Source organism: Bombus vancouverensis, chromosome 15 (genome assembly GCF_051014615.1).
Source record: "Bombus vancouverensis nearcticus chromosome 15, iyBomVanc1_principal, whole genome shotgun sequence".
In the NCBI taxonomy this organism is placed as follows: Eukaryota; Metazoa; Arthropoda; class Insecta; order Hymenoptera; family Apidae; genus Bombus; species Bombus vancouverensis.
The window spans coordinates 10762569-10789651 of record NC_134925.1 but is presented as its reverse complement, the minus strand read 5'-3'; the positions used below and the strand labels follow the sequence as shown (position 1 = coordinate 10789651).

General features: G+C 38.9%; 1 protein-coding gene across 3 annotated transcripts in view; it reads left to right on the top strand.

The window, feature by feature from the left end:
- The window catches only part of Sol1, a 529381-nt gene that overhangs the window by 465074 nt on the left and 37224 nt on the right, over nucleotides 1-27083 (top strand). For all 3 annotated transcript variants that reach the window (XM_076625163.1, XM_076625165.1, XM_076625164.1), the window contains exon 10: nucleotides 9852-10042. In XM_076625163.1, the coding sequence (XP_076481278.1) occupies nucleotides 9852-10042 (191 nt within the window). The remainder of the gene's footprint in view (nucleotides 1-9851; nucleotides 10043-27083) is intronic.

The following is a 27083-nucleotide window of genomic DNA, read 5'->3' as shown; positions in this document are numbered from 1 at the left end:
AAGAATGCTCGCGCGAAAGATTTGTCGAGAAGAAAAGCACGCGTAAGGAAAAGTTTTCGGTAGAAATAAATCTGCAATACCCTTGTTTCACATTATACGTATTTCAGTATGCACACAGCGTGGCCAGGCATTCAAATGCAGTGAATAGAAACGGTGGCGAGGCGGCCGCAACCGACATCTGATTTTCCTGGCCAGTTTCCTTCCAATCATCCGAGTGGATTGGTCGAAATTTTCCTCGAGCGTCACACGCGCTCCAACGTTCGCTAGATGCATTCATTCCAAATACATTCATATCGCTACACACGACCGGCCGAGCACATAATGTTACACGAATGCACACGCAATAATATTCTTTATATCGGTCCATTCGTGCGACTACTTCGCCGCTAAAAAATTCCGCATTTCGCCCGTAATGCTGACCCGTAAAGTGTCAGATTGTAAGGCCGGGAAACGGAAATGATGTGCCTCTAACACGACCCACGAGCATATATTGAAAGAAAAACGTTGCCATGGGATAATAGAACGTTCGGATATTAGAGTATTCGAATAATATTGGTCCGGATATGGATTTGCTGTACTTGTGAGACGTAGTAAACAGTGGCTATAAAAAGTATTTCTACTTACCTAACTTTATTTTCCAACGAAACGTCTTTTTTTACAGGTTCCGCGTTTCATCTTCATCGTATTCTAAATGCTTGTAGCGATAAAAGTAATACCAAACGATATGAAATTTAATATACTTGCACTTGATCGATATATATATAATATACTATACTATATTATATATATACATTGCATTTATTGTAGTATGTATATGTCGGAGATGAAAGAACACCGGAGACTTCCTCAGACACCAACATAGAAATTAACCAATTAACAGGAACGTCCATTTCCCTCACTTTCCGAACGAAGGCTTCTTTTCTCGACGAATCCGATGATCTCGTGTCCTTAGACACACATCATAGTTTTCCTCTGCAGCATCATCGTGACGGAAAGTTATTCTCTCTTTCATTAGCGAATTACATAGCGTCTTTACGATCAGTGAATACTCTACGTTCTAACAAAGAGTTAATTTAGTAATACTTGTACCGTAGACAAGTAAATCGTGTCTCACTTAGACTTTGGAAGAAAGTACATTTGTTATCCAGTTGACTGCGGATTCGTTATCGAACCTAAGACCATTGTCATCGGTGTCTAATCGCCGCGGTTACTTGTCAATTCTGCAATATCCACACTTGTATTAATAATCGTATTTGTCTAGTCAATATTTTCTCTATTGCATAACAGCAATGTCTAATCCAAACGAAGATTCGTTTCACGCCCCTAACCCTAATCATAACGTGAACCCGACATACATGTAGTATCCTAAATGGTCTAGAGTAAGGACAAGAAAGGATGTTCTATTTGAAGGGAAGTTTAGTTTTATTTTAACAAGCAGTACCCAAAGCAAAAACTGACTACAATGTCTTCGTACGTCTTATTCTCACACTCGGCTCGCAACTTCTGTCTTCCCAGGTCAAAAAATGCTGACCCCTCGACCCTCGCACCCTTTTCCCACTCCTTTACCCATTTAGCTTTGACGTCACCAAGGCATACCCTCTTGCTTACACTCTCTCCCTCTTTCTCTCTTCGCCAGCACTCTTACGATTCTTGAAATAACAAAATGTAGTAATAGATATATCAAAAGAGTTAACAAACATCGAAAACCCCTAATTACTAAATTACTTGATACGTCGGACCAGATCCGCAGGCTAAGAAAACGCTACCCGTTAGACCTAAGCACTAGATTCGGCTAGATATTTCTAACAAGTAATATTTACGTATTTATAATATTATTATTTATAAATTATACTTACTTACAATGAGTTAATAAGTGTATCAACTTGTTACAAATAATTAGCCATGTCACTGCGCCACGCCAGAGAAACTTACTCAAAATTCTCAATGCGAGAATTGATTGTAAAGTACTTGTAAATAAAAAACTCTTACGATTCTTAGTTTATACCTTAAATTTACAACTTATACTATCCCGAGACAACTCGAATTTAAATACATCATAGACCCAGCGTATACCTCCAATTTTCTTTTGATATTACATTAATAAAATGGTTTTTGACAGTAGGAAATATAACACTTGTGGAAATCGAACTGTCGTGCTAAATAACGATACTTGAAAACAAGCTATGGAACAATCCGAGTATAAATCAGACTTGTCCACTGTCAGGGATCCTAATGCCGAGTAATACATAAGATTCACTCGTAATAAAGGGAGGATCTCGCAGTAGAGCGAAACGAAGCAGACAATTTAAAACAGACGAAGGTATCGATATCGATATCATCTCCAATCGGTATCGGTATCGTCTTCGCTGAAGATTTCACAACGATGGAATAGACATAAATGTATATTGATATAAATATCACTATAAATACATACGCACCAAGGGTGAGTCAATAATTATCCGCAATGCGGTTGTAAACTTCGTCTGTTTCAAAGTAGGCTACGTTTTCCAAAAACTCTGATATGCAGAGAGTATTTTTTTTTTCTCGCACGAGCGCAATCTGAACTGGGAAATTTCAACTTCAAAAACAAATAACCCCGCTCTGCCCGGCCTTCAGCGTTTCGCACAGCCCCGAAACTTCCGTTTATTTCGTCCACAATTTTCGCTGCGTTACACTTACGGCCGAAAAAAACTCTCCATTAATTTTCAAACTAAGTTCTTGAACGCGAGAGCCTTGAAAGAACGTCCGGTATCAAGAGCGCAATATTTCTCGTGGCGAAAAAACGCACGACGAACAGGGAGTAGAGAAGATGGTGAACAGGAAGTGGGGAAAAAAGGGGTAATGAGGGAACCAGGTCCGAGGAAGCGTGGTTAGTCGGAAGAAACGGAGAAACGGTGGAATTTTGGGATCGTAGCGCGTCCAGGACGAAAACGAAAGTCGCGATTGAAGAGTGTCAGGTCTGGGCCGAGTTATTGCCTGAAGTTAAGGTGGTAATGTCGGGGGCGTTGAATATGAAATTGGACAGTAGACGTGCTGTGCGTTGTGTTGAACCGCGTGCACGTGGCCATCGTGCTAGGGAAAATACATCTTGACTTCTAACGGGACGTGAAATCAGTAGCGAATGGAAATACAAGGTGGTCCCTCAGGTGAGACTTCCTTTTGTATGTGGAAATGAAAAGTTTCCCCATTGAATATGTTTTACGCCACGCGTTGCTGACGTGCGAGCCGCCCTGCGTGCCGGAGAATCGTGGATCAGTATGAATAAGCGAACGAGAAACGATTCGACCAGACAGAAAGAAAGGATAGAGAACATTGCCTCCGCGTACCTACTATATTTCAGACGTGCTTCTTTTTCGTAAAATGTATATTAATAGTAGAATTCAGAATCTTTGTTCTTTATAATCATCGTAATTCAAATAGCAATGGTTCCGCTCGTTAGAATCATCGTAATTCAAACGGCAATGGTTTTATTATCTGTAATCGTTGTAATTCAAATAGCAATGATTTCGATCATAATTATCGTAATTCAACTATACCGTGACCTTACTCTTAACAGTTATCGGTATTCAAATAACAACGGCTTTATTCCTTAGAATCGTCGTAATTCAAATGGCAATGGTTTTATTCTTTGTATTTATCGTAATTCAAATAGCAATGGTTTCGTTCGTTATAATTATCGTAATTAAAATATACCATGACTTTATTCTTAACAGTTATCGTAATTCAAATGGCAATGACTTTATTCACTAGAATCATCGTAATTCAAATGGCAACGGCTTTATTCCTTAGAATCACCGTAATTCAAATTGCAATGGTCTTATTCTTTGTATTCGTCGTAATTCAAATGACAACGGTTTTATTCTCTGTGTTCGTGCTGATTCAAATAGTACAATGGTTTTATTCTTTGTATTCGTCGTAATTCAAATGACAACGGTTTTATTCTCTGTGTTCGTGCTGATTCAAATAGTACAACGGTTTTATTCTTTGTATCCGTCGTAATTCAAACAGCAACGTTTTTTTTCATTATAATTATTGTAATTCAAATATACCATGACTTTATTCTTAACAATTATCGTAATTCAAATATACCATGACTTTATTCTTAACAGTTATCGTAATTCAAATGGCAACGGCTTTATTCCTTAGAATCACCGTAATTCAAATTGCAATGGTTTTATTCTTTGTATTCGTCGTAATTCAAATGACAACGGTTTTATTCTCTGTGTTCGTGCTGATTCAAATAGTACAACGGTTTTATTCTTTGTATCCGTCGTAATTCAAACAGCAATGTTTTTTTTTCATTATAATTATTGTAATTCAAATATACCATGACTTTATTCTCAACAATTATCGTAATTCAAATATACCATGACTTTATTCTTAACAGTTATCGTAATTCAAATGGCAACGGCTTTATTCCTTAGAATCACCGTAATTCAAATTGCAATGGTTTTATTCTTTGTATTCGTCGTAATTCAAATGACAACGATTTTATTCTCTGTGTTCGAGCTGATTCAAATAGTACAATGGTTTTATTCTTTGTATTCGTCGTAATTCAAATAGCAATGATTTAGTTCGTTATAATTATCGTAATTAAAATATACCATGACTTTATTCTTAACAGTTATCGCAATTCAAATGGCAATGGCTTTATTCATTAGAATCATCGTAATTCAAATAGCAACGGCTTTATTCCTTAGAATCACCGTAATTCAAATAGCAATGGCTTTATTCTCTGTAATCGTGGTGATTCAAATAGCACAATGGTTTTACTCTTTGTCTTCATCGTAATTCAAATAGCAATGATTTCGTTCGTTATAATTATCGTAATTCAAATATGCCATGACTTTATTCTTAACAGTTATCTGGATTCAAATGACAACGGCTTTATTACTACCATTCATAAGTATTTGCATAATTCCAAATTATTACAAGTGCGCAAAATATAAAACATACTTCAAATGCAACCCTTTAGTCTAATCTTTGCCTTTAAATTTATCTCAAGCAATCATATATTGAAATCAGAGAATCAGATTTTATTAAACGAAGAAAAAAAACAAAGCATCGGATAATTCAACGAACAGACAATTTCATTCTACGTTTTCTTCCCGTTCGCTTTCTACATAGCGCTGTATCTTTTAAGTTACAGACTTTCGTGGATATACGTTAACGCGTGACTCGGAGATACGAACAATTTGGAGCATCGAAGGTTCGCTGTAATTTACAGCAGATACTTATCGATCGTGTTGCTTCTTCGTTAAAACGGACGTACTGGAATTTCTCGAGCGCGTGATCTTTTGCCTAGAATTTTATCCGAGTGCTATTATCGAATGGCGAATTTTTACCTTGAATTCTCAGGCTGTTAGATTACAATTGCAACCGATCGCGAGTAAATAATTGTTTCTCGATACGTAGAGAAGAAATCGACGATACATTATCCCTTAGGAAAGATTATATTTGAAATATTCTTATCTCGTTTCAAGTCGTATATTCGATATTACGATAATCTCCGATCAATCATATCCGAAACAAACCAGTATCCTAATATTCACCAGGCGTAACTGACGAAACAACGAAAAAGAAAAGAAGACGAAACGATTAACTTGCAGTGAAATTACTTCGATTCTTCGTCTTTAATTTAACGTTCGTTATTAATGCACCCCTGACATTCATTTCGTACGATTCAAATCGTATCGTTAAAAGAGAGAAAAACACAGAGATACTTGCAGCTAGGCGATATATATCTTTGAATACGTTGCTTCTAACGGCATGATAAATCCACCGTTACTCTCTAAAAGAAGTTATATATCTTTTGTATCGTCGTTTTTGCCAGGACGCAGGGCATTGCGCAACATTCATACTTATTATAGTCGGTTCAGCGATCCGGGTGGCATTCGAAAGTTTAGCGACTTCTCAGAATATGACTCAAATACTGGCTGTACCCGTTTCGTTGCTCGTTCGGTCGTTTCGTTTAACGAATTCGCCGACGATGTTCGACGATAAATTAATATTAAACAGCCGATGTGTTCGCGACGTGATTTTCGTCAGCGCGTCGCTTGATTATTGCAAATCCAGGGAACTATCGTGCAAATGTTTGGATAGTGTGATTAAGTTAAGTTGACAGTTAGTTTACATGGAATGTCGAAGAGAGATGATGAAGAGAAATCTTGAGATTTAAAACGTCGAAGACACGAGACGAAGGTTAATTGACGTAGATTTATAAATTCCTCTCTTAACATCGATTTTCATTACGAAATCATTTTTATCCATACTCCGTTCCGATGGCAATGTAGCAATCGACGTCTTCAAGAAGTTTATGCGATCGAACAAAAGTGTAACGCAGATCTTGCATTCGACGAAGATGAAACGGAATGAAACCACGGTAGAAGTTTCCAATGGAGCGTAATATATTCATAAAAGGTATCTACAGATGTTCGAATACCTTCGTGAGCCGCTATTGCGCGTTTCATTGAAAAATAGTTGTTGAGATCGAGATAGGAAAATTTATCGTGGAAACAATAAATAGAACGCATCTTTCGCTAAGTCTTTTTGCGTTTGAAGAACAAGTATACATATGACAAAACACTTTATAGGATAATTGTAAATATCAAAAGGATACGAGCAAAATTATAGTCTTATAGACGTGTCTTTATAGAGATTGGACTATATCCACTTTTTCCCTAAAAACATATTTCAAGTATAAAGATTATATTGCAATGATATGCACACACATAGATGGGAACGATATTCGTGTAGATATGGGTGTATAAGATTGCCAGGAAACAGTATCAGCTGGCTAAATAGAATTCATTACCCGACATTGTTTAATTAACAATACTCTAGAGAGCAACGGTAACGTAGAAATAAATCGAACTAGAATATCCGTTTATTTGTATCGTTTTACCGTGTTTGTGTTGCCAGTGCCCTAAAGCGATGTCCAGCGTTTTACGATAGACTCTGCATTTATGCGAATGCGAGGAAAGCAAAACGTGGCACTGCCAATACATATGAAAAAGATCGATCGAACAACGCCACTGGCCTGTTTCGGCAACGTATCGAAAAGCAATTTGTATACGGCGCTCAAGCCGAGTACTTTAAAATATTACACCGGTTTACGGTTGTTTCGACGCGAAGGTGTGAGTATTTCTCTTCGAAATCGGCAGTTTCCTGGCACACGGTAACCGTATTCCAAACGTACGAAAGGTCCAACTTTATTAATTAAACGGTAACAGATTGGTTCTGTTCTCGGTGCCTCGATGATCACACAGTTGAGATAGTTAAATGGATTTCGTTTAAAATTCAACGTGACAAACAGACTGCGGATATTTCTGTAAATTTATAGTATTACAAACCTAACTATTTTCCCTGTTTTTTTTTTTTAATATATAGTATATAGGTTTTAACGTCACGCTAAACGCGTCTATGTGGTTATTAGCGATTTTGCTAAATAACGATACGTCTGCCAGAAAGGAGAGAAAGTTTGATCTTTATCGCGGAGATTTTCATTGAATGTTCCTTTGAAATTGGTATTTGCTTTGTCCCAAATATCGCGAAATAAATAAATATTTTGGGTATAGAGTAGTTTCCAATTAATAGGTCCCTAACGATTGGACCGATATCGCGATGAATGCTACATCGAATATTTCATAATCTTTGCGTATCGTGCGCACTCTGTGTATTTCTGCGCCTCTAAGCGTCCCATAAATGCACGAACATTCGCGATCTATTAACGATTTGCCACATTTATTTAATTCTCCGTAAGCCTCCAAACACCTACGAACTCGGATTGTGCTTAACATATTTAAGGAGACAACGTCAATTTGATTTATGATCTGCATAGTAAAACGTGAATGCGACGCATGAGTACATAGATATACAAACCACTCAAAGCTGTTTAATGCCGTGGATACTGTTTGAAATCTAAACAAGTATATCCTAATGAATTCCAAACACATTGTAATTAAGATCTGCAATTTCTCTGGCAAAATTCACGCACGTTTTCAGTGATAATCGTTATGTACAAAGAAAACTTTCGCAGTCTTCGCGAAAACTTGCTGAAAGGTGTTTAAGCGCGAACACAAAGGAAACAAAGTGGAAGCTTTCTTAATTCCTAAATGCTTTCCGCAAACTGGTATTACGTGGAGTGTACGAGCACGCAATTTAGGATGGCTGTGCATGTTCCTAATTTTGGGGAAGCCGTTGCCACAAGTCCTAAAACCCATTACTGATCAGATCTGTTCGAATCCGGTGTACACGAGTTTACAATGTGCTGATGAAAATCCGAGATCTAATTAAAATTTCAGATCCTCTAAGCTGGAATTAGATAGCACGTAATAATACACATAGATATAATACAGGTATAAGAATGTGTAAGGTTAAAAATAACAGTGACGCGTAATTCGTACGCAGACGTATTTCTACGTTGACCAAATCGTGTTCTTGTTTATTAATAACATTAATTATCGAGGCAATAAAATTTGCACGTATGAAAACGAAGGATCGAAATGACCATGGAACGCTGAGACTAATGAAACGCTGCTATCTTTTCTCGCAATTAACGAGTGCAATTTACGTTTACCTATCGATAAAAAGAATGGAGAAAAATGGTTTTAATTAGATACATTCGGACCGGTTGTACGTATAATTTGTCTTATTAACATCATTAGGTTTCTCAAAAAAGATTTTAATTATCGCTGTTTTTTATTTCCTATTCGTTCGATGCAACGTTCGACGTATGCAAATATTTCGAAAGTAAATTCTTGTGATCAATAAGACAAGTTAAAGTAGCAAACGGGGAAGAAGATATATCGTATGCAACAATTAAGGAAAATAGAAAATATAGCATAAATTAAGTTTTTCACGGATGTCGTCGACAACATTTGCAAATCCAATTTGCAACGTTTGTTTGTCGCAATTTTACGATGCTAATTTGCGCATACGTCGTTCCTACTCTGCGAAAACTAAACAAGAACTATTTTGCGTAGCCTGCGCTGCCTCGTATCATCGTCCTGTCTCATACACAATTTACCCAATTACGTTAATCGATGATAACGAATGTTGACACTATTACCCTGATGATGTATCGCAAGCTACAGTCATTTACTAATAATAATAATCCAATGTAATCATACTATCGACGATGAGCGTATTTTCCTGGATAGAACAACAACCAGCAACTATTATTCGTTATTTGCTCTTTAAGAATTCGGATAACGATTCGATCACCGTGCTTTCGAATTCTATCCATATAATTATCACGCGCGTGTCTCGTTACAGTACTGATAAACGAACAAACAGTAATTAATATTTCACAGATATTATATTATACAGGGTGGTTGGTAACTGGCGGTACAAGCGGAAAGGGGATGATTCTACGCGAAAAAAGAAGTCGAAAATATAGAATAAAAATGTTTCGTTCGAGGCTTTGTTCTCGAGAAAATCGACTTTGAATTTGCGCTCGGTACGCGTGCGATACGTTATAACGGATCTCACTGTAGATCCTTGTCTCGATGGAAAAATAAAAAAAAAAAGATTTTTATTCTATATTTTCGACTTCTTTTTTCGCGTAGAATCACCCCCTTTCCGCTTGTACCACCAGTTACCAACCACCCTGTATATAGTGTTAATATGTTTTATGTATAATTAAATAGTACGTTCAAACATAAAGAATAGTTTTAACGAGTTGTATGCAACGCGCGTGATACATTTACAAAATTTGTCTACGTCAAACGTCGAGATACTTTTTACCAGTACGAAATTTCACGAACGAAATGTCAAATAAGGGGAATTGTCGCTAGTATCGGTACACTTTTTAGTGTAATTTTTAACGTCGCGTTTCTTGTAAATTTCAGATGCGAGGGCGTAGATTCATTAGTGGCGTACGTGCATATAGACAGGAAGAAGGAGAAGATAGATTCGTTTTGCAGTGGAAAGGCGGCACGGCCTATCATGAGTAACGGACCACGGCTTTCCTTGGAATTTAACGGCATCACATCATCTCGCCAATCACGAGGTTTCAAAGCTGTGTATTCCTTCATAGAAAGTAAGTAGCACGTTCCTCCTTTCTTCTTGTCGAGTCGTCGCAGACGAAATGACCGAATTCTTGATAAAACTTGTAACTTTGATATCCCCCTTTAAAACAGAATCAACGAAATTATGCTTCCACAGACACGATAAATTTTGCCTAAAGAAGTTTGACAATTTGCATTCTGTCTGTAACAGCCTGAAACTGAGTATGCGCAATTCCGACGATAACCTTGTTGATAAAATAATTCGCATTTTCAATTTATTTCAGACGCAATAGTAATTTGTCCAATGTTATTCAAACTCCTAATAAATAAACGCGTTCTATGTGGAACGTGCGAGTGCATTCTATCGATACGTCATAGGTCACTCATTCGTGTATCGAATTCAGTTTTGAGATAATATTAACGCGAAATCGTGCTTCATAATAACTGTCATTTGTATCCGTTTGATCGAACACGTTCCACAAACAACGATAATATTAAATTTATTGAGAGACGATATACGATGATGTCGGTTACGTCACTAGGTCATGAATGAATCTCGTCGATCGTCAGCAGAACGATTAAGGAGCGTTTCATTAGAAAAAGTGCTTGGTGCTTTGACGCGTTTAAATCGACATTTATAAAACGACGAAAGCGGAACAGGTCGAAACGTTTCTTCCGTCTATAATACTTGATTTACACGCTGCGACGATTCAATTAAGTCGAAGGGGAAAAGAACCGAGAAAGTGTGTTATTTTCCTCTTTCTGCTTTTCTTAATGATAAATTGTATTACGTAATAAAGATCTTTGCGCGTCGAAAGTTATTACGTACAAATTGTGGAAACGTTAAAGTTCTGGAGTGAGAGGTTTTTTTTTTGTCGTGGAAATTACGTGTGAATTTAATCCGCTGGAATACTTTCAACGTTACCGTTGTAGTTTGTCTACGATGAAGCTATCGCTTTAGGTTTTTAAAGAAGAGTGTCCAATATCAGGAGAAATAAACCAGAAACGATTTCTCCGTTCATTTTATCCAAACGATTTGAATGTGCAGGGAAAACCATTTTACAGAGGGCTAGGTGAGGATTTATAGTACAACGATACCGAGATATATAACGAAGAAGAAATATTTTTTAATATCTGAACAAAACTCGATCTCTAGGTAACGTACTAGGTATACGCGTGTTCAGTTACCATTTAGCGTAAGACTCGAAAAATTTCTAGGATTTTTATTTTACCTTTTCTCCTCGATATCCCTTCTATTATTTATGCTCTCTTTTCCTCCGCGTCTTTTTATACGTTTCATAGATCTCTTCCTTTCTTTCTTTCTTTTTTTTTTTTTTTGGCTCTCGACTTTTCTCAAGAGGAATAAAGGGAACTTCCCCTTATTTTACTTTTACTCATTTCTGCCAAATTCTTTCCCTGCGTCATTACTCCTTTTCCATCCGCTATTTCTCTTCCTATTTCCACATCGTCCTCCGTTTCTTCATTTTTCTTTTTTTTCTTTTCTTCTCTTTTCTTTTTTTTCCTCGCCACGCTACATACACATTTCTCCGCTTCCACCTCCCCTTCGCACCGTCGTTTTATCTTTCCCCTCGCTGTCTCTGTGTCGCTGCAACCGCGCTCCCTTCGCTCGTCCCTTTCGCGTCTAGTAAATTCAGATATTGTCAGTACCATAAATCGGTTCGATGTGCTCGGTTAAAGATAGACGATACGCATCATTGAGAATAAGTTATTGGTACGGGACGTGTTCGAGACGTAACGTCGGCGCATGACGTACGGTCTTATACGCGTTCGCGGCGTCTGTGCCACAGCGAGTCCGGTCCTTTCTGCCGCGCGCCTATGTCCCGTCAAAATTTCAATTTCCGTTGAGCATTCTATCGTGATGGCAATGTGTCTCTCCTCGTGCGGCCGTTCATCATCCACAGCCGAGGTTCAGATTGCAGCGTACACGGCTGGAATGCCCGGCCTGCGGAACAAATGGATCGCAAAGTGTGTTTGTCTTTCGCCTGGAGAACAGATTCGCCAGAGGAGAAGCGATACTCGCCTCCGTGATACTCAAAAATTCGTTCTTTCGTCGAACCATCCACTCCGGTGGGCAGGGGCAGTAAGAAGAGAGGGGAAACGATAGGATAGACGATAACACGGTCAGTCGAATTTAAAAGAGGATGCGAAAAATTCGGATGGAATTAAAGTACAAGAGGTTACAAGTTTGCCGCATCGCGAATATTTCTGCCTGGCTGCGGAAGCGTTTTCATACCGAAACTTTCTTCCTGTCTGGGGGAAAGCATTCGAAGATTGCAGTGTTTAGAGTTGCAGACAGCAGATAGGAACAAGTCGAACGGAAATAGGGAAGGGGGAAGGTTGTGGATGTTAGTCGACCATAAGCATGCGAACATTTGGAAATTATCTCAAATGTTCGTACAATACGTCATCGAGCTGTGTTCTTTGTCCGTTATAAACAAAGTTTTCTGTTCTGTGATTTAATTATGTTGGTAATTACATGAAATGGACGATAGAGTCTCAACGATTGAAATTGAATTTGTCGAACAATGGAGATTAAAATTGTAGATTTTATAGTTTGGTGTAAATTAAAAGAGATCAAAATTTAGCTTATTGTGTTAGGTTTATTTCAGCTGTACAAGTTTATAGTTCGAAGATACGAATTTTATTTGCGACGGAAATTATAATCGCCCGATCAAATATACGTATTTGCTCGCTGCTGTACTTACAGCTTTAAGAAAGGAACGTTTGGCTTTCGATATACGTGTAATTTACCTTTTATCCTCTCATTTAACAACTCTGATCTAGTCCATTTAACTTGGAGTTTGCTAAAAATGATACGCACGCGCGTCTGTCCGGAAGTTGGAGGGAAATGGTTATACTTTCCCAATCGCTAGCGAATCTGAGAATCGAGCAATTGTAAAACACTTAGTACTTGGATATTTCAACTTTCTCCATTTTCGGAAGAAACGCTTGAAATTGGATAAAAGGGAAGAGTATGCGATATTCGCCACGTAAAGGAGACATAGTAGCCGATAAGTATCGAGGTGCGATTCTTAGAGAAATATTGTCATATTTCAGCCAAACAAGCTTCAGATACGCGTACCACTTTCAGTCGAGAAAAGAAAATACTCTCTATCCGTTATATATACGCGGAGAAATATGAAACTAAACTAGTTTAAACTAAATTACGCTATAAATTATACTCGCAAGAAATATACAGAGTGGTTGGTAACTGGTGGTACAAGCGGAAAGGGGGTGATTCTACGCGAAAAAAGGAGTCGAAAATATAGAATAAAAATTTTTCGTTCGAGGCTTTGTTTTCGAGAAAATCGACTTTGAATTTTCGCTCGGTACGCCTGCATTTTATCGCGTCTCGTTATAACGGATCTCACTGTAAATCGTTGTCTCGATGGAATGACTGGTACTTGTCAGAGTGTAAAAGGGTCCTGCAATCTGTTTATCGAACCTCGATTAATCAGTTTCCTCGTTTTGTACAATTTGCCACACGTTTTGAAAATTTTTACCGCGTATCGTTCGATACGATGATATCAGTTATCAGGAAAATTCCGAATCGATCGCTAGATCGCTAGATGCTAACGCTAGAATACCACAGCAGTCAAATCGATTGATTTTACAATTTTATTTTAAAATGCCTACTGCATGTTTCATTTTTTTCCACGACGATGTAATGACTTTCTCAACGATAACTAAAAGAATAATATAACGAATTGTATTTTGTTCTTCGTGTATTCAAAATCAAAATAATTTTGTATCAAGGCTACTTATGCCAATACCAATCAAAATGGCTGGTACTTGTCAGAGTGTAAAAAGGTCCTGCAATCTGTTTATCGAACCTCGATTAATCAGTTTCCTCGTTTTGTACAACTTGCCACACGTTTTGAAAATTTTTACCGCGTATCGTTCGATACGATGATATCATCGTTATGATATCATCGATATTATCAGGAAAATTCCGGATCGATCGCTAGATCGCTAAATGCTAACGCTAGAATACCACAGCAGTCAAAGTGACTGGTTCTACAATTTTACAAACGTGTCAATCCTCGCTTAGGGATCGTGGTCCCAGATGGATTAATAATACCAAAAATGTGCTACATAACATGGAATTGCTTCTGTAAGAAAGTAATAAATCGACAAATATAAAAGTATTCTATTATTACGTATTTTTTAAAGACCAATCATTTCGACTAGTTTCGGTAGAAATAGCTTCGTGTTAACTATCGGTAGGTTAAAATAATATTCATGTTTATATTATACCTATTAAAATAACATAAAGTATTTAAACGAAGAATATTATTATCCATGCATATACAGGGTGCTCTAGGTCTTTTCCAGAGAACGAAGCCAGCATATCCCACGAGTAAAAGTACGAAATTCAAAGCGAGAACTACAAACGCGATAAGTCAGATTTCCCATTATTATCTTCCAATTATTCAAAACTTACTATGATGTACTATGTAAAATGTACTAGTACAAAAATGTACTATGACGTACAGACGAAAACCTTGATGTCTCGTGCCTGATGATTCCTACCCTCTCTACATACGCATATCGGGTGCCTGTTAATTTTAAGAGACAAGTTTGCCATGTTAACACTGACACCACCGTCTATCTCTATCGCTCATGTGCGAGCAGCGTATTGTTCGGCAAGTTCCGGCAAGTAGACAGGATTCCTATTATCGCGTAATTGAAACGCGAACAAACGGATTTCGAGCCATTCACAATGGCAGAAAGGAGAATCTGCGGCACCGAAGTTCTTCGTTTGAGCGCAAGTCGTTCCTTTCCGAAACGAGCCCCGCTAACGATAAAAAGTTTCGCTTTAATTGCTATGGTAGGATATCCTTCTGGGAAACTTCAAAGCTGGATATCGTCCACGAAAAGGCCGGACTTGCCGGTTACGCGCTCAGCAACCATTCGTAAACGAATCTTCTGCTGTTTCTAAGATACCAGGTGTCTTGCGTTTTAAAATCGAAAGCCATTAAAATTAGCAAGCCGCGTTCGCGTGTGACGCGCCACTTCAAAGCAACAGCCGGCTGTCGGACGAATCAATTTTTCAAACGAACCCGCTCTCCTCGTGTTTCGGTAAATTGACGCCACGCAAGCCAGTGAATTTCTGCCGGCGGGAAATCTGGTCGGTCGACGGATTTCTGCAAAAACGAACGAAATTGTCCCCTGCACCTCTGAAAGAGTTTTCTTTCCTCTGTACTTTTATTGCCTCGCCTACAGTTTCAAAGTACGATTCCTAGTTGCACCAATGGAATTGCTAATGCACTTGCAACTGGTTGAAAGAAAAAAGCCGATGGAGTTTGCGTGTAAACACGGACTAAGATATTTTTTCCGGAATAACGTTTACAGTTCGTATTATTTTTCCAATTGTCTCGGTCTTGTACACGATAAAAGACCAAATTCGCAGCGGAGACTCGTGGAAATATTTGAACAATCGCTATAAAAATGGTATAAAAATGGCGAGTATAGCGCGCGTCGTCTAACTTTTTGAACATTTCGTTAGCATTGTAACGAGATATAACTATCACGAGTAGACTGAATTTTGTACGCGTTTGTAGGAAATCAAAAAGCGCGAAATTACGCAAAATGCGCGCAATATGACAAGATTTGTATCCAAAGTACAGTGTTTTCTACGATATCATTTAGATAAAAGAATTTTTACAAAGTATTCAACAGAGTTAATAACGTAAACGAGCGAACGATATAATCCACGATATTATATTAATTGCAAAGCGAGCAAACCAACGAAATCGAGCGATTGGAAATTATGCAAATTGATGGGTGGAATGGCGCAGCGATAAGTTACAGTTCGTCGCACGATTTTTACTGGCTGCCCCATAACGGGACGAACATTTATTGTCGTGCGAACCGAGCTGAGATTGGAAGGAATAAAGGGACCGCGTGTTTCCTCGGCCAGCGCTGCTTCTCAAAACGGCTTTCGAACGCAAATCGCTCCGTAGAACCATCCCCGGGTGCAGCGACTCGAAATCACAGAAATCACGCCGCATTTCTGTGTTCCTCGTCAACGTGAAACTCCATTTCACCTATCTGATCAACGATATATTCCGCATTCCTGTCGGCGCGGACGTCGTCGTGTCGGGAAAGGAATGACTCATTTTCAGAGGGAGGTAAAGTCGTCGGTATGCCGGGTTCACACCCGTTGAATCCCGGAACAGAGGCGACGAACACGGGCGCACACATACGCTTACATACATAGGGCAATGGCTGATACGTACGACCACTAGGAGGAGGATGACGTCGTCGTCGGGGACGGACGTCGAACGAAATCGACGTGAAACTTTTGGAATTCGCTGAAACGAGTTAGATAGCATCGATAGCAACAGTAGGTAGAGAAACGGATACCGGCAGACATATTCTTCCCGACGTTTTTCGAAAACTCCTCGGGAAACAGTCTGACGGATTTACGAAGCCCTGCCAACGAGAAGTATGCCAAGAGTTTCGAAAACAACGGAATACTTGCGTTTGTGCCCGTGGTATGTCGATACACGCGCACTTATCGATCCTTCCCAGTGTACATGGGACAAAGTATATCGCGTGTACGTGTACACGCGAGTTCGACGTGGCCGTGTACACCTCGACACGCCGTCCCCGGTGTCAAATGCTCAAAACTTGCATCCATATCCGCAGCAAGGTTTTAATGTAACCTGGCGTATTTCGCTTCGAAACTTGGCGCACAGGGTTCACATGCGATATTTCCGGCTTACTCCGGCCAAGTCGATACACGCGTGTGTGTAAGTACATAGGCGTACATTTTCGCCAGCTGGTCCTAATATTTCGGAGAAAGTAAAAAGTCACTACGAATTTTTACTCTATCGTATATGTGTCTTTGCCGCTCGTTCCTGTTTCACGAGTACTACTATCTTCCTTCATTCGTACTGTTCGTATAGTATCTCTTCTTCGACGAAATTCCTCCCTCTTTACGAGCATCCACGTATTTGCCATAGTCGCGTGAAACCATCGAAATCGTTGGTCGAAATCGTTGGGAAACGAACGATTAATCAGCCGGAGGATATTCGCGCGATGCGATAACTGAGAACATCGAGGAAAACGTATCAAAGGCAGAGTTTGTTTGCAAAAATTGCGAAGGAACGAATTAAGGACGATGATAGAGGAATTGGATGCAACGAACGTAACACTCTTACGCGAATTGATAAAACAACCGCGGACTCTTTTTTGCGTGCATACTTGGCTCTTACTATTTTCGCACGTTTTATTCAATTTTTATTCTTGGATATTTACAGCGGTGAAACACTAGGAAACTGGAAATTCGTATTTTGCTTGGTTTACACATCGGACACGTTCCTTAAATTCGTTTTCGCTGCGAGAAAAGAGAGATTATCGAAGGAGAATCGGATTTGAACACGTACCCGCATCTCCCGCGTGTTTGAAGACCGCTTTAATCAAATTAAGCTATTCAACTTGCCCATAAATTCCTCCTCCCTTCTGAACTTTATATATAAAATTCTTTGATTTTTTTTTCCACGGCATTCTTCCAAAGTACATATTCGAATCGATTTAGACTCGAAGAAGTTTCCTTCTACCTTTAGATTAAACTTCAAAGTTTCCTCGTTACATCTATATTTTGACATGTACGTAGCATGTATAAATTGATAAGAATTACTCGACCTGTTTTCGTACATACGTCGAATTATATAAAACGCGTTGGATTTACAATTGAAATTTACACGAATTATATATTCGCCTTTGATTTCGGTAAACGATACCAACGTTATTGCGTGCACGCAAGTAAAATGAGCAGCGATAGAGGATGGTTGGTGAAAACTGAAATTCTCGAGTTACAATGAAATCGTGCAATCGTTTCCTTTACTACGATCTTCGAAAGTGGCTACAACCTCGTGTTTGTCTGATTTGTTTTTCCGTTACCTCGAATAGCGATCACAGAGTGAAATATTTTTCTAATAATAAAATTCCTCGATGTACGCGTATAATTGGAGTAACCTCGTTAATTAAAACTACTGGAATATCAAAAGATCTGTTTTATTCGATTTCGGTTCGGCAATTCAATTGCTTGGCGCGCGTTTCTTTTTCTCTACAATCTGAAATATAATAATTCGCTCGGCAACTTGTTTTCTCAGGAAAATTAATTTAGATTATACCGTGGTCTACGTTTGCCATCTAATAAATAGAATTCATATACAAATGTTAAATTAATATGTCGGAGATGGAATGTCGGGAAAGACCCCAATACCCTAGTCCAGACTTTTACTATAGCTGTACTTTGTTTTTTTTTTTTATTTATTAAAATTACAATCAATTCTCGCGTTGAGAATTTTCAGCAATTTTTCTGGCGTGGCGCAGTAACACGGCTAATTATTTATAATAAGTTAATACTTGTTATAGATAAGTATAATTTGTACGTAAGCATTGTAAATAAGTAGATGTTACTTAATTTAAACAATTTGTTACGTCGCGTAACACTCTACCTAGCCCAGGCCACACACCGCGGGCAAGATGGCAACCGGATGTCTTCGGATACTCACTGCGTACCCTCAACAGTCTCAAGTACCTTCCATAAATCTCATAGATTTCCTAGTAAAGGTCCTTCAAACCAAACAAACGTCTGTTTCCGAAGAATTTCCAAAGACTATTGTCTACCACGGCGTGACAAGGGAAAGTTCGTTTTTCTCACGTACGCTGCAACTTTCCTCCCACTAACCACTTTCTCTCGAGGGCGGTTAAGACCCTTCGTTTAACCAATTAACAACGAAACCTATTCCCTCACTCTCCTGACTAAAATCGTCACCAACAAATCCGATGGTCCCGTGCGCTAGACACACCCATCCTTAGCTTTCCTCCGCCACAGCATCGTCTCAAGACAGTACTGATTTTACATCCTTCGAACGGTCAACATCCTTTAACCGGGTATACACACCCGTAGATCAGTCACTCACTCATCTCGTACATACGCACCAGCGTAACTGCCTTCGTTATAAGTTGTTGGAATAAACGGTGAAACATAACTTACTCTACTGTGTCATATTCATTTAACCACCTCTGTTATCTTAACCAAAACAGGGGAACGACTACTTCGCGGCGTCGATTCACCGAATCGTAGCGAGAATTTACGCCTCTCGCTGACGCGTTTTCCTCGCGACCGCGTCTCTCCGCGAACGGTCGTAACACAATTAGTTGAATCTGTCGTTTAGGTCTAGCGGGTAGTGTCTCTTCAGCCTGCGAATCTGGTCCGTCGTATCAAGTAGTCCAGTGATTAGGGGGTTTCGCTGTTCGTTGACTCTTTTGCTATATCTGTCGCTATATTTTGCCATTTCCTCTTTGACTCTGGGTATCTTGAGGTCGCGGTGTATTGTTTCGTTGGTAACATACCAAGGTGCATCAATTAGGGATCTTAGCGTTTTCGATTGGTAGCGTTGAATTTGTAATACATGACGCTAAATTTACATGTATACGCAGCGAACGTTCGTTTCAAATAAACGTTTCATCCGGTAGCTGTATAATTTGGACAAATTAAAAGTGCCACCGTACTACTGGCGATTATTAATTTTAACCGTTCCATTATTCACCGATAATATCGCGCGTTGTTCATAAAATCGCACTAATCCGCCGGAAAATTAATTAATTCGCGATCGCGACTATGGAAACGCGCCGCACGGCAAATAACAGCAAAGATCTAAACCGAAGCTTCGACGTTCGGTGTGACGCTACAAATACGATGGTGCGACGGGGGGTTGGAGGGAGGGAGGGGGGATAGAGGGGGACCAAAGCGACGAAAAACAGTCGACAAAATTGTCGGAGCCAGGCTCAAAGGTAATCTCTTAAATAGAAACGTTCGAATGGCCGTTTTGCATTTCGCGGGAATTATTCCGCGCGAATAACGAAACGAGCTGCCGGAATCGTTATCGTTGATTACAATTGCAAAGTTGGGAAAGCGGGCGGCCAGACAGCCAGGAAGGAAGGAAGGAAGGAAGGAAACGAAAGGCGGGCCTCGACAGGAACTCGGTTACACACACTGCCAAACCAACGGCAGCTCCGGATCTTTTGTAATGTAGATCGCGGGACGATTTTACGACGGTTATGCTCCTCGAAAGTGTGATAAACAGCCCGCACCTAGCCGCATAGACGCGAGAAACTTGAGATGGTCAAAGCTGCGGGGCATACAGGTCGCCGTCTTACCTTGCCTCGCCTAACCGCTGCTTCTCGAGGTTCGAAGGCGGCCGCCTTGCCACATGGAAGAACATAAATTGCCAGCTCGTATATACTTGAACATTCTTCAACAGCCTGGTATTATAAAAGTTCTTGCAAAACTTTATCAATTTAACGGATTCGCCACGTGTATCAGGGAAAAAAGCTGCCCCTCCTCCCCTTGACTTCCCGCCGCTTTCAATTACTCTTTCTCGCAAGTGGCTGCACACGTACGGTCTCTGATTCAGAAAACGTGTCGACCGTCGTTGAAAAACGCCAGACGTTACGAGGGGCGGAACAAGGGGGCAAGTCGGTGCGCTGATTTCGGTGATTATGCAAATCAGTGTTTTCTGCGGATGCTGTTTAATTTACAAATTAGACGAAACAAGTTGGCTGTTTCGAGCGTGAACGTTGCTACCCCCGAGCGGTTAGGGAGAGACCGATCGTCCTGCAGGGAAATATTTGTTGTACAGACTTAGAAATTAACAGAATTTGAATATTTAGTCGTCGTCTGAACCGTTGAAATCGAAAGGTTAACCCCTCAACGATTTCCACATTTTTCTATGTAAAATTGCCGACGAGGCTTCTCTAGAATTAATCATTGGGACACCTTTAGTTGGATAAGAAAAATATTCAAATAAACGGAGAAAAACTACCATTTTACAAGTAACAAAGCGATCCTCCGAAATCTGCGGGACAAGCTGCAACGTGATTTCGGTATTCAGTGACTAAGTGGAAAAGATTTTCTACGTTATCAGGATTCTTTCGTGTTGCTTCGCTGTTATTCCAACTCGACGGCGCGCATTTTATCTTCCACCATCGATCGCGGATAAATCGAACCATCAAACGAGAAAACGACGTTCTATCGATTCTCGGCTGTCTAGAAAAACTATTCCTACTTTGGCCGATCTTTCGGTCACTGTACAACTGTGTAACAAGCTAGCTTACGAGGTCTCGGCCTTTTTACAGTCGCGCAATCTCTCGCGAGATATCTTATCCAAAAATCGTGGGGATATCGTAAGAAAGCTGAGAAAAAACCGGCAGGGAACGACGTATTCGCAGAAGCTCGCAGGTCAATAACGTAAAAATGGCACGTGATGTTTCCCACAGAGGGTGGTTACGATAAATATTTCAAAGGCAAAAGCGGAGACGTCATTGTTCGACTGGCGTATCGATACACCAACCAGCCATTTCATCTCGCAATGTTACACGAAAACTGACGTACTTTCCCGTGTATGAATTCGATTGGGCCGGTGTATGTGGTTTTGCGCGGAAGAAACCGATATCGCGAAGCGAAACGAAATTTTCTCAGGGAACGATCTTAAAAAATTGATGCCACGGATCGTCCCGGCTCGGTTTTATCGGCCCAACGGGCTACTAAACGTACCATTTTATTGGATCGTTCACGCTACAAATACCAGACGCGGTTGTGTAACCATGCACAAATCTCGATGGCGAGACCAACACGTGGAAACGGCGAACAGAGTTCTATTGTACCGCGTAAATTGCCTGTGGAAAAAAATCGTACCTGCCGATTTCGAATTATGAATCACGTGGTCCCATCTGAATTCGTACGTTGAAATAACGTTTGATACGCGTAATTCGTATTCAGTGGTTACACAGACGCAATTTTACAGAAGCTTGGTTCCAAAAATTTATCTATTTATTCATTAATTTGCTGGTAATCGTAATTATCGATAATCGATTACTCGTTTACTTGAACGTATCTTTCCTCTTTTGCTTTCGTAATTGATTTTCCCATCGATATAATAAATAAAATCGTAGAAGTAAAATCACGTAGAATTAGTAGTTTCTTACTTGTTAGTTTTCTCTACGAATCGTTCGATAATCGATAAGTTTCCTAAGATTTTTGTCTCAAAAATTTTGATTATATATTTAATGATAGAAAAATTGTCGATTATCGTTGAAACGCGGTCGAAAGTCTTCGTAATAAATATTATTTCCGATCTATAATTCAAGAATGAGGAAGTGTTTATTTAGTTGAATAAGATATTTAAAAGATTAATTACGATTTAAGCGAATAACGTAAGAGAGCGAAACATTTTTGGATCGATCAATACGAATTAAAATAATAAAACGAACGTCGAAAACATTCAAAAGACGCTTTCAGCTATATGTATATACATGTCCATTCTTGAAAACTTTCATTTTGATTGGCACTTGCAAATCGACGAGAATTATTATCGATAGATGTGTGTTTATAGTTAGAAATGGTAGGTAGGTGAAAGATACCTGCCACGTAATTCAGTTTTCATCAGTCAAGCCAAAAAATCCAACGAAAGAACCAACAATTTTTGCTCAATTTTTATAAATATAAAATTTCGAATAGCAAAAACTATCTTTTATTTTTGACAAAATGTTACTGGAAAATATGGCTGCCACATTTTCAAAGAAACTTTTATTGAAATAGTATTTCAGTGCCTACTATCGACGATAGAGAAGCTTTATCGTATTTTTCTTTATTTGTTAACGACATACAAATATTTGATACGAAAGAAGAAATACCTTCCAAAAAAAATCAATATCATTGCTGCAAACTGTTTTTACGCGTTAATAAAAAAAAATACAATTTATTTCAAATCTTAAAAATAAATATGAATGGAAAAAAATACGATGACAATAAATATTGGTAAAATTGAAATATGTGTGTCGTTTAAATCCGTGAGATTACTGACAACTATAACTTAATATGTATGGCAAATATTATTCGGCTGGAATTGAAACATAAAATCACGATATTTTTACCTTACATCCGAAGAAAGAATCTTTTTAATAAGTATTTCTCCTCGATTGATACATTACATACATCGTATTCTTAGCATTATGGATTGATCATTTGTACCTCTGGAATTTAATTACCTGTGATCAACAGCTGGACAAACGACACACCTGGATTTCAAGATGCATTACGAGACTATCTGCGTATATCGTCGAATTTTCATAAGTTTTCTAAATTCTATTGAAAGATACTATTTCCAATGTATTAGATTTAATTTATTAGATATCATTTTAATTCTATCGAAAGATTCTGATAAGCCACATCGTCCATCTGATATATCACACGCTATGATGACGAGTAATTTAAGGGATGTTTCTACGAGCCAATCTACGATGAAGACCATCCATCGTGTGCCATTTAACACTTTTTATTTTTATTTACCAAATGTCCAGCTGGACAAATTGTAAAGTATAAATTAAATAATAATAAAAAAAAAATTTAACACTTTGACCGCCACGCCAAAATCGCATGTTTCGGTCAAGATTCCACGGGGGTATTTTTATTATTCAAAGCATATAATGGCAAAATAATAATAAATCGACGATGTAAGACAACGTTCTTCCCCGATGGACCGTTTATCTTATTGGTGATCATGGGTGACCATTGTGGCGCCTTGCTGACAGTTGATAGCGACATATTATAACGAGGCATCGTTTATTTCAACAAACCATTCGCATTCGTTGTTTCGTCGTAAGCAAAACGTGCAGAATATATCGTTGAAACGTGTAGAAGATATTAGTAAACGGTATTTGCTCATTGTATATATAATAGCAAGGCACGTGCACACTTCTAACTTCGATTATACGATTATAAAGCAGCATTTACGATTATTTTCTAAGCTGTGTTTGTAATAATATTCGTAGATTACCCCTCAAAGATATCGATGCGAACACAGTGCACCGTTAGACGCAAGATTCGTTCTCATTTTTTTTTATCGATATTTTAATAAAAATGTTTAATCGTTCAATGGGACACTTTTTATTTCAAAGTACCTTCTATTTATCGGTTATATTCAAAATGCCCTAACTGTCAATTTTCGTTCAATTTTTACAATTGCAAGAAGTTGAAGCGCTCCGTTCACAATGACCACCGTGACAGTCAAAGCGTTAAATGACCATTTTTTATATCCACTTATACAATACGTACTTTACTTTCAAAATAATAAAGCAGCTTGCCTTAAAGTCCGTTTATCCTTCACTATTCGTTCTTCGCCAAACGGAAAACGAAAAACCTAATAAAACATCCATTTACAATATATTACAAATATTTTATTCGATCGTGCGTTTCTCGCTCGTTTCTTTTCTCGCGCAACGTTTCAACAAACCTAAAATTTAACCAAAGAAAACAGATAACCGGGACAAGAGAATGGAAGAATCTGTGGATCGTAAGGTAAAACGACAATTGCTCTATCCTACTGTTACACGGTAGATCATTCTAACCACATCGAAGGCGAGTTATTCGTAATTCGAGTGATACGTACTTTTCTTCGTCTAGCTTTTTCTCTCCCCTTCCTTCTTTTTAATAATACTACAAAAGCCAAAACCACGCGCACGCATAGCGGCGTCAAAGCTAAAAACTTTGTTAACGTGGCTAAGTGGAGAGTCAGGTCATAGTGTCAGATGGTGGAAAACCATGTTGCGGCGTACAAACAACCTCCTGTAATTTCCGCAAAAATGCACAAAGCGTCGGGAAACGTAGCGATCTCGTTACTTTTAAACCAGCATTCCGCCGGTGTAATCGAGGACACTGTTTGTTGCCTGTAAAACAACCGGTGGTGTCGAAAAAAAGGGCCGGCCGGTAATGCAAATAGGGTCATTTCAAAATGAAAACTCGTCCGGGCCGCGACGAGCCCGCAATTCTAGCTGAACAAAAAACCAGCTACATCGAACTGTCCGGCTTGAAACCGGCAATATGAGGCTCTAATTTAGAACGCGGCCAACCTGCTCGGTGCGTGCCTCCGCGACGCACGCTACCGTTAAAACGAAATGGAGCGCAAAAAACGTTAAGCGATATAACGCTGGCCGTTGTGCCTAATTCCCATCCGCGGTTTTCCATCATTTTTCTTGTTTTCTTTTTTTTTTTTTTTTTTTTAACCCATTGCTATAAATATTTCCAAACGAGATATTTCGTGATCGATATAAATATTGAAAACAAAATTGAATTTATAGATTCAGTGAACGTATAGATGAGTGTATCGATGGTGAAAATGGTAACGCGAATAGCGATATCGGATATATTAGTTTGTGATTTAGCTTCTTACGTATTTGAAATCCTCGTTATCGCGAGGATAATTTATTTCTCTTGTATTTTTCTACCTATGCGAATTTTAAGAATAAAATACGAGAACAAGGCGAATATCGTAGCAAAGAGGAATAATGTTTAATATCTGTTTATAAACTCCATCGGTATTTGTAACGATTCTCTCCAGTCAAGGTACAGTTTGTTAATTATTAGGATTTTTATCAATCGACGTTGCCACGATAGTGGAACGCAATTTGTGGATCCGATATGTGTTTGTTTCACATCTGTTCCCTTTTACGTCGGGGGATACGTTCCCAATGTACAGATTTGATGGTAACGTATATGGAGGATCTACGATACAGATATATTTCAAACGGTAAATCGTATTTTAGAGCGCAATGAAACAGATTCGTAATACAGAAAAATATGAAATTGATGCGAAATTTAATCGATTCGTATAACGTATGCTTTAATGTAAAACGACTCGCGTGCTAGTTTCATATCCTATTGATTAATTATCTAGTCAAAATCGTTCACAATGATTCTAGCATTACAAACCAACGCTCTAATTGTCTCGTTAATTGTCTGTTACGTAGGAAATATTTCATTATTATCGCTGAATAAATCAACGACTTCATTTGATATCTGCCAATGGACGTGAATAGTTAACTAAGTTATGAAAACAGTTATATTTTATTATTTCGTACTAAACAGGTAGACAATACATCCCATTCAGCTTCGTAAATGGTATAAAATACGTCATAGTACAAAAGAGAAAGAAAATCAGCAAACCTATTCGTTTCACCTGGTCTATCTTAAGGTAATTACAATCGCGTTGAATACAAGCTCTTGCAATTCACTTCGATATTTCTTTTACGTTATTCTCCAGCCTCTTCCTAGTTTCAATATCCTATTTATCAACGGTTCCAGTACAGTTTTCTTAATTTCTTTCTTACGTTTTCCCCCTTTCTTGTCAGCATACGTATCCATCTACCAGCGATTTTTCAACGTTGTTCGCCTCCTGGGTAACGAACATCCTCTAACCGACGAACTAAAATCGTACCGAACGACTATCGTTATTTTTATCTGACAGTGGAAGAGGAAAGATGTCTCGTGTCACTGACTAAATGATCACGCGTTACGTATTTTGAGAATTCTCTTGCGTTAAATACAATTTAAATTTTGCACCTGTTTCCCTGTTATCGCCAGCCTTTCAATCGCTACGATATTCTTATCGTTCGATCAAAATGTGTTCAAGCAATCTCTATAAATTCATTATGATCGGATTGCAAAGGGACCGCTACAAATAGCACCAAATCGCATTTAACCGATGCATGGATCGATATTTATTGCTTGGTTGCTTGTCGACCCTTCCAAGCTTTTCAAAGGGATCCCCCTTGGTCTCGCCTTTATTTATACACCGCTACGCGCTCGTTGACGCAAAAACAACGTAATAATCCGTGAGGAATAATAAAGCATCGTGCGATCGCTCGAAACACCACTGTCTACCGAATAACGACGATCCCAATTATCTCGACAACAGGTGCGTTCGCATAACGATAACTTCCAGCTTCGAAATCTCGCTGTCCGTAGTTCTTTTCGTCGTGTCGCGTGTTCTCGCGCAAACAAGCTTGTGAAACGCGTAATGATCCGCGAACGCGTGTACAAAGCAAATGTAGGTATCGCGATGCGACTCGAACGAAAGAGAACGCGATAGTCTTGCGGCTTCCGCGACTCAAATTATCGCGCTTAAAACTGTCGTACGATACTTCGCGTCCTGACCATTAACATCGAATTGATCGATGAAAAAGTTTATTTGATCG